General features: G+C 42.1%; 1 protein-coding gene across 1 annotated transcript in view; it reads left to right on the top strand.

Moving 5' to 3' along the window:
• The first annotated feature begins 4,253 nt into the window (after window positions 1-4,253).
• The window catches only part of LOC145444206 (uncharacterized), a 44,980-nt gene continuing 35,081 nt past the window's right edge, over window positions 4,254-14,152 (top strand). Inside the window, exons 1-23 of the mRNA XM_080322141.1 lie at window positions 4,254-4,398; window positions 4,458-4,488; window positions 4,549-4,772; window positions 4,842-5,026; window positions 5,165-5,271; window positions 5,345-5,535; window positions 5,606-5,706; window positions 6,381-6,600; window positions 6,662-6,796; window positions 7,111-7,222; window positions 7,427-7,607; window positions 7,673-7,802; window positions 8,420-8,701; window positions 9,641-9,859; window positions 9,921-10,058; window positions 10,119-10,206; window positions 10,362-10,399; window positions 10,700-10,834; window positions 10,940-11,069; window positions 12,717-12,855; window positions 12,915-13,025; window positions 13,399-13,632; window positions 13,696-13,806. Of these exons, the coding sequence (XP_080178267.1) occupies window positions 4,371-4,398; window positions 4,458-4,488; window positions 4,549-4,772; window positions 4,842-5,026; window positions 5,165-5,271; window positions 5,345-5,535; window positions 5,606-5,706; window positions 6,381-6,600; window positions 6,662-6,796; window positions 7,111-7,222; window positions 7,427-7,607; window positions 7,673-7,802; window positions 8,420-8,701; window positions 9,641-9,859; window positions 9,921-10,058; window positions 10,119-10,206; window positions 10,362-10,399; window positions 10,700-10,834; window positions 10,940-11,069; window positions 12,717-12,855; window positions 12,915-13,025; window positions 13,399-13,632; window positions 13,696-13,806 (3,270 nt within the window). The 5' untranslated portion in view covers window positions 4,254-4,370. The remainder of the gene's footprint in view (window positions 4,399-4,457; window positions 4,489-4,548; window positions 4,773-4,841; window positions 5,027-5,164; window positions 5,272-5,344; window positions 5,536-5,605; window positions 5,707-6,380; window positions 6,601-6,661; window positions 6,797-7,110; window positions 7,223-7,426; window positions 7,608-7,672; window positions 7,803-8,419; window positions 8,702-9,640; window positions 9,860-9,920; window positions 10,059-10,118; window positions 10,207-10,361; window positions 10,400-10,699; window positions 10,835-10,939; window positions 11,070-12,716; window positions 12,856-12,914; window positions 13,026-13,398; window positions 13,633-13,695; window positions 13,807-14,152) is intronic.

The raw sequence follows: 14,152 nt of genomic DNA, 5'->3' as shown, positions 1-14,152 counted from the left end.
CACCACCTGATATTGTCACGAGCCGCCACTGCCATTAGGAGCAAGTGGCTGGCTTTCTAGATTACTAACCTACGTAGGTTAGTAATATACTGACATTGACACCCAATTCCGAGAAGGCAAAAGAGTGCATATTGAGCTGAAGAGTTTTACGGAAATATTGACTAAAAACGAGTTTTATTCACAGAAGCGAAAACGCCAATGCGAAACCATATTATACGCAGGTTACATGAAGAATTACAGAATATAATCACTTCTGCCTCAAAAGGTCTCCGGCCTCAAGAGAAACCAGAATCGCAATATAATACTAATATGAAGTAGATTCCAACGTCCGTGTTTAGTTTATAGGTAAATCTTTTATGTTTCTCACAACGCATGCGCCGGGTTGGCGCCAGTATACGACTAAAACAAAGGAAGAATAGAAACATGCCAACTTATCAGAGATTAGCGGATTTGAAATTTCGATGTCCTAATCCAATCCAAATCCGAACCTTCAAATCCAAAATCTAATCCATACCTTTTTCATATTCAAGTCCATGTCCAATCCTAATCCGATTCCAACTGGAAATTCAGAAAAAATACTAATTTATGTAATGGAGGGATTCGAAAATTTTCTTTCACAACCAACGATTCACTTGATTCAAGATAACTTAGTAACTATAAGTACATTAATAACTGATCTGAATAAAGTTTGTCGCCATTCGCCACACGACATTTCAATCTCCCAGCAAATAGGTAAATCCAATCCAAATCCTAATCCGTTCCGAAAAAAATGTCTAATCCAAATCCAATCCAAATCCGACAAAATTTCACAAATCCTGTTTTTTCAAAACCTAATCCTAATCCATGCTCATCTCTGCAACTTATATCATCGTCTGAGCCAATATTTCCTCGGTTTATAACAGTGTTCTGCCGCCCAATCGTATTTTCCCCAATTCCATTGTTGGCTAATAAACGTGAAGTTAGAATAGGACCACCATTTTCCGTATTATGATGTATTATAGGCCTACTGATTAAGTATTCAAAATGAATAACGTCATTTGGCTGGTGCGGCTCGCGAGCGATATAAAGTTTTGAATACGGCCCGCGACGTCAGTAGAGTTTGACACCCCTGGTGTATAGTATTGGTTCGGGTGGCGATCCAAACATGGGCCGCGTAGGGCAAGGGTCGGCAACCTACGGCCCGCGGGCCGGATCCGGCCCGCCAAGCGAAATCGTCCGGCCCGCGACATCATAATTAGTTATCACAAGAATACGGCCCGCCGTTTCATAATGAGTTTCAATCTGCAGTGCAGCACTGCTTGGAAAGAATGCGGCAATGCTACGATATAAGTAGCCTACATTGTATTAGTCTATTGTTACGCCATAAAACGAAGGTGGTTGAAGTAGGAGATGGAGATTGTCTGTAGAGTAGACTACATCAGTAGGCTACTTATCAATCGGGTGTATCTCGCAACCGAAGGTGTACCATACTTGTTAAAGGGTTTACCACTCTGATGGGGTGTGACAACTAAAGGTGTCCTTATCGTCTGCTTGCTGGAATCAATCAATCAATCAATCGTTGAGTTATATTTTTCATCTGAAAAAGTCATACACAATGTGCAATGCGATAAGACACAATGCGATGTCATGAACAGATAGGAGGATGTCCAACGACACGCAGTTGCAATCCTATCATTCTAACTTCCACCTCGGCCTAGAGTGCCCGATGTCACAGTTCTTTTCGATGTTGATCTTCTTGAAACCGCGGCCGTTCCTACTAGTTCTTTCCATAGCTAGTAAGTGCTTTCTTTCTTCTCTCGGGTATTTTTCTTGGCTTTTTTGTCGTAATAAGAACGACGACGGCGGGGGAAGAGGAGCCCAGATAAACCTCCGACGGGAATCGTGCCGGGCCGCCAGATTGGTAGGCGCTTATCGTCACCACTGTACGCTATGCCCCCCGCCAAAAACGCTTGGAACATCTCAGGCGCAATGACAAAATCTCAAACTTATACTGTTTAATTATAGATAACTAGCCTCTGCAGGTTAGTTATTTATAGTTAAATTCACCAGAAGGCATTGTGCGCCAAGACAACAAACCTGAATAGTGTTTTGGCCACAATAATGAAAACTGTTTATATGATTTGGTCTCACAAACTGAATCACCAACATTTACGCCAGATAATATTAGAAGCAGAGAATTAATATGGTGATGTCCTGTATATCTGCTATGTTGGCGCATTAAGTCGAGCAGCTATGCTTGCACGAGTGTACGAACCGAGAAATGAATTAGCAACTTTCCTCGAAAATATCAATATCGCCGACTCATAACCTTCTAATCGAAAATGGTTATCTAATCTTGTTTTCTTTGTACATTTAACGTCACATCTGAACAAATTGAATTTGCAACTTCGGGGAAAACAGCTGCATACATGAGATGTTGAGGCGCATTCGAAACAAATCTGCGACCCTGGGAGTGTCAACAATACAAAGAAATTATGCTCACGTTTCTATACTGGAGGAGAGAAAACCTAGTACCAACACTACATTTGTAACTGTGATACGAAATTTAATTACTGAATATTTCCCGCTTTTCCTAAATTCCTTCTCTACAAAATAAATTCCGACTATTCAGTAGCCTACTCCGTTTAATGTGGACGCCAATACCATTGCCTGAAAATTTCCAATGGGCCGTTTTGAAATGCGATGCAGTTGAATTGAATGACAAATTTCACACAAAGAGCATGTCGCTGCATGACTTTACGAAGAGTACCTTCTTGAAATTGGTCTTTATCCCAGCTTGACCAACAATGCAAAAGAAATTGCATCAATATTTGGTTGCACGTACGCATGTAAACAATAGTTTTCAAAAATGAAATTCACGAAGAGCAAGCTAAGATCACCATTTCGGACGCCCATTTAAAATATGGTCAGATTCCTGCTTCATCTGACTTGTTACCAGAAGTTGAAAATTTTTCACAAAGCAAGCTGCGTCAATTGTCACATTTATTTTGCGGTGTTGAAGTGTAAATAAATGTGTTTTGTTAATGGTATGATTGAGATTGCAGCAATGTGTGATAATATACCGAAGTGAGCATAAAATATAGTATTATGAAAAATTCCGGCCCGCGAAAAAGTTGTACACTCGAAATTTGGCCCGTGACTACCAAAAGGTTGCGACCCCTGGCGTAGGGTATAACTTTGGGTCGCTGCAACACCAGGTGTCAACAAGGTCTGCGGTGATGGCCAAAAATTACCGTCGCCAGCTGGCCTAATAAATTTTCGATATTTATATGTCCGGTCGATAGAGCACAGTCATGTCCTCGCAATGTGAGACAGTAGTAGATATGCGACCCGCAGAGGAAAATTATGCACCCCAATTTTCAAACACCTGCGACAAAATTTTTTCGTAGAGCTGCGTTGCATACAACTGTCATCTACGCGTTTGCTATATCATACAATCGCATAAGAACGTGTAGCATACTGATAGAGGTTTTGGGTCGCGAGATGCCACTCTCAGAAACTCAGATTTGGGTCGCGACCAAAAAAGTTTAAGAACCATTGGTGTATATGTAGGATAGTCATGTCAGTTGTATAGCCCTACTTTGACGGTACACTGCATTTTATATTGCATATACTAATTACCCGGAGCGAACTGATGGCTCATGCAATAACTTATAATCATAAAAGCAATGTATCAATATCGTAGACCTGTAAATCAGATAATGAATCCTTCATTGAAAGTGATCGTGAATTTGTGAAAGACATATGAATATTCAGCAAATGCCGAATTCACTGGTAACCACTCAAACATGCGTGGATATGCATTGTCCAGCATTTCTAATAACGCACGTTTTTTCAGTGTGAACACGTTTTTCAGTGAACACATTGTTATATTTCTAATTTATTCTTTCCCTGTTTCATTTCCCGACATTGGCTATCGAGATATTATACATAATAACTGTGTCACGCACAAATCTGTGACCAAGTCTGGATTAGACGAGTAGGCCTTTCAAGGCTGCATAATTGCCAAATGCTAAAAATAACTGAATAAGTGGTTCTCAGCTGTAGCATTGAAGCTATGCTTCATAATGGAAATGGCCTGACGCAGTTCAGTACCCGATGATGATTAACTCTTTCGAAGTCAATTCACCCTAGACTGTGACAAGAGGTGTGGCTAATTAACGGAAGGTCGCCTTTCGTTTATACTTTATTGCTTCAAACATCAGCGAGATTGTCTTTCATGGTAAATTGAATGATTATGCCCAACCCAATATCACCAATTTCCAAAGTATCGAGCGATATACATAAATCGCCATCCATTGGATATTTCTCATTCCCCAAAAGACGTGGTGAAAGACGTTTAGGAGATTGTATTATTTTCACCACTCATCATGAAGTTGCTGTGTCTGGTCCTTTTGGGTAAGAGTTTCGTGGTTTTAAATATTCCTATATACTAACACTTTGAACTCATCTTTTAGGCCTTACCCATGGTACTCTGGGATACTTCAGGTAAGGATTTTACGCACCTAGTCTTTTGGAATCCGCTAAATAATATTCCTTATTCCTCAGCGTCTCATTTGACGATAGTTCTTCATCGTTTACGAGCTATTCATCCTCGTCTAGCTCATCAAGTTCGAGCGGTTTCTCATCTAGCTCATCCAGCTCTTTTAGCTACTCTACAAGCAATGAAGGATCCGGGGATGACATGATGAACACCGTGATTAGGCCACCGACGATCATACAAGATGACACGCGTTGCGGCAGCGAGCGGGCAGGCGTAGGGTGCAAATACAGTACGTATCCTATTTTATATTTCAATTCATTTTTGAGCCATCTGTAAATAACATTCCTTCTCGCCGCAGCCTTGTACCAGTACAACCCCGCGGTACCGCAAACGCAATGGGGCACTGCTTCCAGATCGTCTTCGAACACCTGTCTCACATTCGGCAAAGGCACCGTGCTTACGCTTGATGGTGCGCTCCCCGATTTCCAAGGACGGTGCGAGGTTCTGGCAGTCGGTCTGTGCAAAGAAACTGATGGATTCATGGTAATTCAACAGAGATAATGGTTGATATATCACGACTCTAGCTGCGATCCCACTCTTGTATGTATCTTTTCTCTATCGTTCTTTCTTATAAATCTTTTTATTTCAGATCAATGTAATGCGTATTCTGATTTTCTCTAGGCCTGGATTACACGCGATGATGACTCGAAAATTTCCCAACTGCGTGTAACGCAAGGTAAAACCGAAATCGTCATCAGTGATACCATCACCGTCGATGGAGCTCAAGTGTAAGGGCATAGAAATTCTCTAAACTTACATCGTCATAGCTTATATAATTCGTTGAATATCCATTTCATCCAGAACCGCGCCGTATTCCAAAAACAACTTCGACATTTCCCAAGAAAACGGCTTCTTCACTGTGACCTATGACCGAGAAGCCCGGGTCGATTATGACATGAGCGGGCTCATGGTCGCTTTCTCGGTGCCCAATTCTTACGCTACTTGTGGCGTGTGTGGCAACCAAGACGGCGTCTCGGAGAATGACATCGGAGGTAATTTCACTGAAAGAAACAACACACGCGTCAATGATGTCTTCAAACAATATTTTGCACGGCATTGCAGAAAACTACGCGCCGGATTTCGTGGAGCGTGCGTCTCTCACATGCAAGGACGCGCCGGCCGTTGATCGCATAACGCCGATTGACGTTTGCACCAATCTGGACGTGAGTCGCTAAGATAACTTTCATCTCCAGCGATTGCGATTCTCAAATCCAAATCCTGTTCCGAATTTGAGATCAAACTCGAAATTCGAATCCAAAATCGATTTGGAATCACGTTATAATCCCAGTCCAAATCGGATAACAACTGAATTGTATTTAAAGTCGCATGAAAATAGGCAAATGTAAAGCAGGGTCAAGGTTTAGGAATGTTGTATTATCGGACTACAGAAGGGCGTTGCATTCTTAGCTGCGTATTCTTCCTGTCAACGATGGACCGAATTTTACGTATGTTAAATTTAACGCACAGACACCACAGTCACAACGATTTGTTTTTACCGTCGTCGCGACGTATTGTAGTTATTGAACCAAATTCTAAAGTGCAAGTGTATGGTTTGATAAAATATATATATCCACACATATACGTAACACTTGTTATTTTCATTTCTCACGGCAAACACAACAAAACTTAGCTTGATTGCTACCAGTGGTTGGAATGCATTCTCACGACATCCCGTTATTAATTCGTTGACATCACCAGGATATATTAAATGTTGAATTTCTCGTCTCTCGTCTCGACACATAAAATATAAACGTGACAAGTATCTAAATTAAATCGGAAACAAAAACACAAACACTATTAAAATATATGTAAACAACAATTTCTTGCCTCTCTCCAGAGTACGCACAGGATTTGTAACGTTCTGCTCAGCGAGGTGTTCCGCGGATGTACGACTTACCTGGACCCCACCAAGTATTACAAACTGTGTCTGCGTACCGTGTGTTTGGAGGATGTCAACGTCAGAGACAACGTCCTTTGCGATGTCGTGTCGGAATACGCGCGTCAGTGCTCGCTCAGCTACGGTCACCCGGGCGAATGGAGATCTGTCACCAACTGCGGTACATTGGCCACGAACCACTTAATGTATGAACGAAGTGTGAAACCGATCTCTCTGTTTAGTTCAAAGTTGTCCTTTCGGAATGAAGTGGAGCGAATGCGTTGACTCTTCAAAAACATGCGCCGCGTACGGTAGCAAAGAGACAATGTCCAGCTGCGGGTCTTACATCTGCTCTTCTGGATGTCAATGCATGGAAGGTGAGTAATTTGCGATGATTTAACCTGAGTTTGTAGTAGATATCGTTGGCACTCAAGTAGTAGTAGAAGTCACCTGGTAAATTGCTAAGGAAGTACAAGTAGAGGTAGCGATATCCAAGTGAGTATTCTAGGTCTAGTTTTGCATAGAAAACGAAAGTTGTGAAGTAGAATTAATCTAAAATCATGACCACTGGAGTAAAAGTGCAAATAGGAAAAACCTACTTGTGTGCTCCGAAAAGTAGAAATACTTTATTTCTGACCGATTCTGGATATAACAGCTCCATTTATTAATCCCACGCATTGTCCCCCGTTAGGAACGTATCTGCAAGATGGTGCTTGCGTGAAAGCCGAGCAATGCAAATGTGAAATGAACGGAAAGTACTTCAGCGCCGGAGAGACTATCGCAAAGGAATGCAACAACACATGGTTGGTACTTTTCGTATTGTTTTGAAGTTATTGATTATGATAATTGATTGATTGATAATTTTGATTGATATAATTAGTAATGACTAGGGCAAGTTTTTGTCGCACTAAAATCGTGAGAAAATAGCACTATTTTTAACAAAAGACTAGATACTTTGAACACCTCTATGAATAAGACACAAGATTCAATGACTTCCAATTCTGCAGCATCTGCGAGTCTGGTCACTGGAAATGTACCGAAAAGGCGTGTCCGGGAGTTGCAGAGGCAACCGGTAACTTCCTGTACATCACGTTCGACGGAACGCGCTTCCAACAATTCGATACTTGCACTCACGTTTTCACCCAGGACGTGTACGGAGATTTCCAAGTGCTGGTCGCTTTCGAAGAGGTTCGAGAATACGTGTTTTGATACGCGTGATTACGTGTATTTATCAGTAATTTCCGCAATCTTAGTACAACGGAGTTTTCTACAAATACCCGATCGTGCGAGTGAGAGAAGGAAGTAAAGCGACCGAATACACGCTCAGACGAAACGGTGATATCGCCATGAATGGAAAGCAATTGAGTCTGCCAATCAATTCGGGTAAGAGTGGGTTTGAAACTGTTTTGGAAATGATGGAAATTTTGCACTAATGTTCACGAGGGGGCATACTGAATGGTTCATAATCATATAAATGACCATTGCAACTTATAGGAAACAGATATACGAGTGTGTTGAGACGACCAGATTCGCTCCGTCATTCTAACTTCCGCGGCCTGATTATATTATTTATATTGGCCGGGTGTTTCTGCTTTCTAACACATGGTGACACACTGCGTGAAAATGATGTCCAAGTTCGCCCAATTCACGAAACTGCGTAAGGTCAGCACGTGTCCCGTGACTATTTTATTTTTACAAAAACGAATTCGGAGGATAATATTGCCTATTTTATGGTATATATGCTTGCATTTTGCTAAGTTTGTCGTTATGATTTCTAAGGAGTTATATCAATACATTGAATTCATGATTTATAACACCTCGTCGAGACGCCAACTTCTTTTTTTGGATACTAACTCATTACACCTGTCGCATCCCACCGCATTCAATACGACCTATCTCACAAGCACTGTTTGGATCAACTGGCCATTCTCGAGATATATCAATGCAAACTAAGCACCACTAAATTTGTGCTGATCCAAATTTACTTTGGAATGATTCAGGAATGGTGGACATTCAGCAAGTAGTCGGCAGCGTTCTGCTGACCATCAGAGGAAAAGACGTCCAAATCCTTTACGACCGCGTAGCCTCGATCGTCGTCAAAGTGTCGCCTGGATATTCCGGAAAGCTCATGGGTCTGGCCGGCAACTACAACGGAAGATCCTACGACGATTTCCGGCTCCAGTCCTCCGCGCTGGCGAAAACCAAAGACGTGTTCGCTAACAACTGGAAGGTCGATAAGAAATGTAGCGAAAGTCGATTCGTAATGCCACCAATGACTTGTGGTAAGTTCTAAATTAAGGTCGTCGTGTCTTCAAGACAACGGCGTCGAAGTATATTTCTTTCAAAAATAATCTCAGAATCGTATATTGAGTTTGCGAGCTTTGGATTTTGGAAGTGTATAGTTAGCTAAGTTGGTGAATATAGGCCTACTCTGTAAATACATGGATGGAAAATAGGTGCATCCAGATTTCCACCTTGCAAGGTGTAATCAGGCCATCACCACTTTCTGATACCAAATTATACTTTAACACTCATTCCAATGTGTTAGGGTTACCATATTTTGGAATCGGGAAAGGACGACACTTTTATCAAATCAGCAAAGTTAGTTGGTCAAGACTGAAAAAAAATGCCGATTTTGCTACTTTGGCTGGGGAATTTGTGGAGTTGACTAAAAAAGGTTGCCACTTTCAATCAACCACCGAATTACCCACTCGAACGTCCGGATTTGCTATTTAGCGTCATTTGTGCCGATTTTCAGTCGAACCTGTGCATTATCCTAGCTGTAAAAGAGGAAGAACTGCCAAAAAGGTGGATATTCAGGCGTCCTCAGAGGACATTTTTAAAAACATGAAAAATTAAGGACGTATGGTAACCCTAAATGTGTGATAACGAGTCAAATACGCCACTACCACTCCTTATAGAGATATATTCCAGAGGTGTTGCATGGGCTATGTTTACAATTACTGTGTACCCTTGTGTCACCTTTTCACGCCTACTGGTGAGAGGCGGGTACACGAAAATAGTACCCAATCCACCCCTGGGATCGTTTTTACCCATTGCAATTGGTGCACAATGCCGTACAACGAAGTACCGTTTGCCGTATTTGTACCCAACGCTAGGGTGGAGTTCGGTGAAGTACACGATTTATATTTACAATGTTATACATACAGTATAAAGTATAAACTCATAAACTTTAACACCCCGTACTTTTCTTTTCGTAGACGCCGACACCACCGCCATTTGCGGCAAAATCCACATGTTCAGCGACTGCCCCGGCTCCATCGAGCGATTCGGCGACTGCAAAGAATACGCCTGTCTGGTTCCGCTACTCGACCAAAGGCCTACTCACGCGTGCTCCATGAAGTCCGGATTTTACGCCGCATGCACAGCGCGAAAAACCTTCGCCTTCGACCTTGTCTCGACATTGGAAGACGAGTGCTGTGAGTAAATCTTGGGTTAATGCCGTACCGTATTGTCGATATCAGTTACCGAATTTCACAGCCGTACAGTGCGAGGAGCCGTTCGTGTACCGCGAATCGAACGAATGCATCAACTCCTGTTCTTCCTTCTCCGGCTATTGTCTGCTCGACGTACACGCTGGGTGTTTCTGCCCAGAGGGACAATACGAAAATGGCAGAGGTAGCGGGTGGTAAATTATTGAATTGCGGCAGCGCACTGAACACGCTCGCTTGTGCCCAGGTCAATGCGTACAGAGAGATGAATGCCCGTGCCTCTACGAAGGCGAATGGTACGAGGCTGGAACGACGAGAATCGGAGACAAAGAATGGTTAGTTTTCGAGAATGTGGAAGCAAGCGTTTACATATCGGCGTTAGCAATCGACTCATGAATTCAATGTAAAACTGTTGACATCTAATTGCACCAGTTTCGTTAAGTTTTTATCGAAATCAATACAAACGAGTAACCCGTTAATCATATTGCAGTACTTGCAACGGCGGAGCTATGGAGTGCATCTCAACGAGTAAGTTGATTGTCTTTATTTAATATGCCGTAGTATTACACATAAGTAGCCTATTCTTTTGGCTTGTACCGTTTAATCTAGCGGTCCAATTATATATTACGTATTTACAGCGGTACATACCACACATTTCGAACTATAGGCGTTATCGAGACGACAACGTACATGGTAAACAATGTAAATATGAGTGTGCGCTAAACCTGGTTGTAAGGTCATAAACGAAACGTAGATTCGCAATGATGTAATAAAATCATTCTCGCCACTTTCCCACTTCATCAGTTAATATATATTCCTTCACTTCAGACGTGACCACTACATGCAACGGCGCAAACGAGCAGTATTACTCCTGCGAAGACCCGACTGACATCCAAGGCGCAGCATGCGAGAAAAATTGTCAATACCCGCAAGACTTCTGCACCGCCGGTGTCTGCATGACCGGTGAGCAAAAATAATCTTACAGATGAATAAACCACTGAAACGATTGCTTGATATGATAGATCAAATATGGTCGCTTGTTCACTAAATACATCATTCATCCCTCAGGATGTGCTTGCAAACCCGGATTCTACAGATCTTACGACGGAAGCTGCGTTCTCAAAGAGGAATGTGGCTGCTTCGACGGAGAGAAATACTTCAAGCACGGACAATATTTCATGGACGACTGCAACAAAGTGTGAGTGTTCTAAAATGATGAATATCTGAGTAGCACGTCAACGAAATTCAGGGTGCCAAACTAGAAAATTGACGGGGAAACTGTTTGTTACTTTATCGAATTATGACATGATATCGCTGATGACATCACAATGCCCAACATTAGAGATTACTTGAAGCGGCTCTCTTACTGATTGAAAATCGAGACACGTTTGTGACATCCGTTAATAAGGGTACGCGAAGTTTATCATGTTTGTCGACATTAGCCAGAAATTATTCCGAACGCTTGAGTGCTGGGAGCCTGTAAGTTTAAATAGGGAAATATACAGCAAGGCTCCGCGAATCGGTATGCTGGACACGCCCAATGCGATTATGAAACCGAACCATCCAGGACGAGATGGTTTCATATCGATGGTGCAATCGTTGATTAAATGTTTCGAACTAGGGACGAGAACAATAGATGGAATGAATGAATCAGTTCACAGCGCCAAGGCTAGGCTACTTGTCCTAATGCTCAAATTGTATAAACGTTGCAACTTGAAAGGAGTTATCAACACCACCTGTTTCTTTTATACCTTCGATGGTATAGGAATTACCCTTTCCACTTTGCACGCTGTTTGATCAGTAAAGGCTTGATGATCCGCAGCCATCGGTAAATTGCACAACACAAGCCATACGCAAGTTTCCCGCAATTAGCTTTCACATCCATACATGATACATCAGTCACTCTGCGACCGTACGTCTAAGCCGATTAATTAACATTCTCGACCTATTCAACATTATGTTCATTATCATTGAGGTCGTGGAGATGCCATTGACCGATCTATTTTAGTTGTGCGCCTGTATCAAGCGCCGTTGATGTGAATTATGCGGTAATGCGCCACGCCCTTACGTTAATGGCGCAAGGTGAATTTCAATGCATGTAGGAGTGTAGGCGTTGATTAATGCTTTGTGTTGCATAACCCGGACGTAATACTTGCGTACGGTGCGTGCAATTTCGAACGTTTTAAATCGGCGATTATGGTTGCACGAAATGGCCTATTGCACATAACGATTTCGACGAGGTTGTATGTCCGGTGATGATATACTTTGGTTATATTTCACCAGTGAAAATATGAAGGAATCGATACAGCCAAATATTATTGTTGAATAGTATATTCATATTGAAATGAACCCGAATAGTTTCGGCTGACGCTCGTCAGCGGTAATCGTCAGCAACTACTTTCATTGGTGTGCCTTGGAGTCGACTTTTATCAAAATACACCAGCCAAGGCTCTGTCAACAAAAAGAGTTCGTGTATCATCTAAAATAGTACATTGAACGCTCTCGTATTCGACATTTCGTGCTGGTGACGTCATATTTTGTGTTACGATTGTTGATATACGCTGTTCTTTCGAATTCTCTAGGCTACTAGTTGCTGACGATTACCCCTGACGAGTGTCAGCCGAAAATATTCGGGTTCATTTCAATATGAATATACTATTCAATAATATGAATATACTATTCAATTGTATATTGAAGTTCTGCACCTCCAAGAAGCTGTTCAAATATTATTGTGGAATACGGTAATTGGATGTTGCCATATAAGCATTAACACCAGAGCAACTCAATTTTCGTTGCAACTTCATTCCTGACATTTCAGCATGTAATTCCAATGCATTGATTACAGTACCTGTTCCGGCGGCGAATTCAAGCGCACGGATCTCGTTTGCCCGAGAACATGCTGGGCTGTGGGAGCGTCGCATTACAAATCATTCGACGGACTCAGATATGACTACGAGGGCGACTGCGAATACATTCTGGCAACCGTACGAATATCGCAATTCTTTAGATCGCATATAATGAACCGAACGATCCGTTTTTTCAGGATTATTGCCCCAACAACCCGCGACAAGGTCTCTTCAGCGTAGTAACCAGTAACGAACGATGTGGTACCGCTGGAATGGCCTGCTCGAAATCGATCATCATCTCGGTCAAGGTTAAATTTTTACTAAAATTTAATTCATCAATAAATCAACATTTTTCGGAGTACATATAAATATCCAATTTTAACGGTGTGACGTCACTTACGTTTGTGATGTCACAATGACGACGTGATGTCATAATGGTTTATAAATATTGTTGCATTCCGCATAAAAGTTGTTTTTCCCGGTTAATGGATTGTGGTTGTGTGTTGCCACGATATCCAAAATTGTAATCACTTGATTTTACCGCACATATATTTAAAATTCTTTGAAATCGGTAGTTTTCACCCCTTCCCACAATTTTGAACTTTGTGATACCGTATTTGTTGCTCACTGAGCAATGCCCATTGCTAATCTCTGTGGCATACCTGCAACTGTATCATTCAGAATCAACGTATCATTCTGCAACGAGGCAAAGAAGCCATCATCGAGAAGATCGGAGGAGAGAAGTCTCGTCAAATCAATGCTGGCGGCGTGACTGGCGACACCGATCACAGCGTCGCGGAAACATTCACCATCAAACAGAAAGGTATCTTCACCGTGATCGACACCTGCATCGGCATGACCGTCTTGTGGGACAACGGCACAAGAGTCTACATCCGTCTCACCGAAGAATTCCAGGTGGATATCCAAAATGAATGCAATGGCCTTTTTGTTGATAATAATGATTCTTTTGGCTCCTAGAGAACGACGTGCGGTCTGTGTGGAAACTTTGACGGCGTCGACGAAAATGACCTGATGCAATCGACTGGTTTGAAAACCAAGAACGTACTCGAATTTGGAAACAGCTGGAAGGTAACTAGGAATTACGCTGCCCTATTTTGCAAGTATCGGGACTGATAGACGAAATATCAGTAATACGGTGACTTTATTACTATTCTTCGAAGTTGCAATATGTCTGTCTTGGACTCTTGTCCGCCCCAGTCTCGAGTCATATGATTTAGTTCGAGTCATGCACAATGACTGGAGTACAAGTCGAGTCAATACACAAATTGACTCGAGTCGAGTCATTTACACATTTGAAAAAATGACTCGAGTCAAGTCGAGTCACCAAAAAATCGTGACTCGAGTCATTACAACCCTGCCTCTACCTAGTGTCCATTGACTACTCAGTACTAGGTAAATTGGGGCAATTACAATA

The sequence above is a fragment of the Botryllus schlosseri genome, chromosome 8 (assembly GCF_051294905.1).
Source record: "Botryllus schlosseri isolate E-star chromosome 8, Bs_hap1, whole genome shotgun sequence".
In the NCBI taxonomy this organism is placed as follows: Eukaryota; Metazoa; Chordata; class Ascidiacea; order Stolidobranchia; family Styelidae; genus Botryllus; species Botryllus schlosseri.
This window is presented reverse-complemented; position numbering and strand designations above follow the sequence as displayed.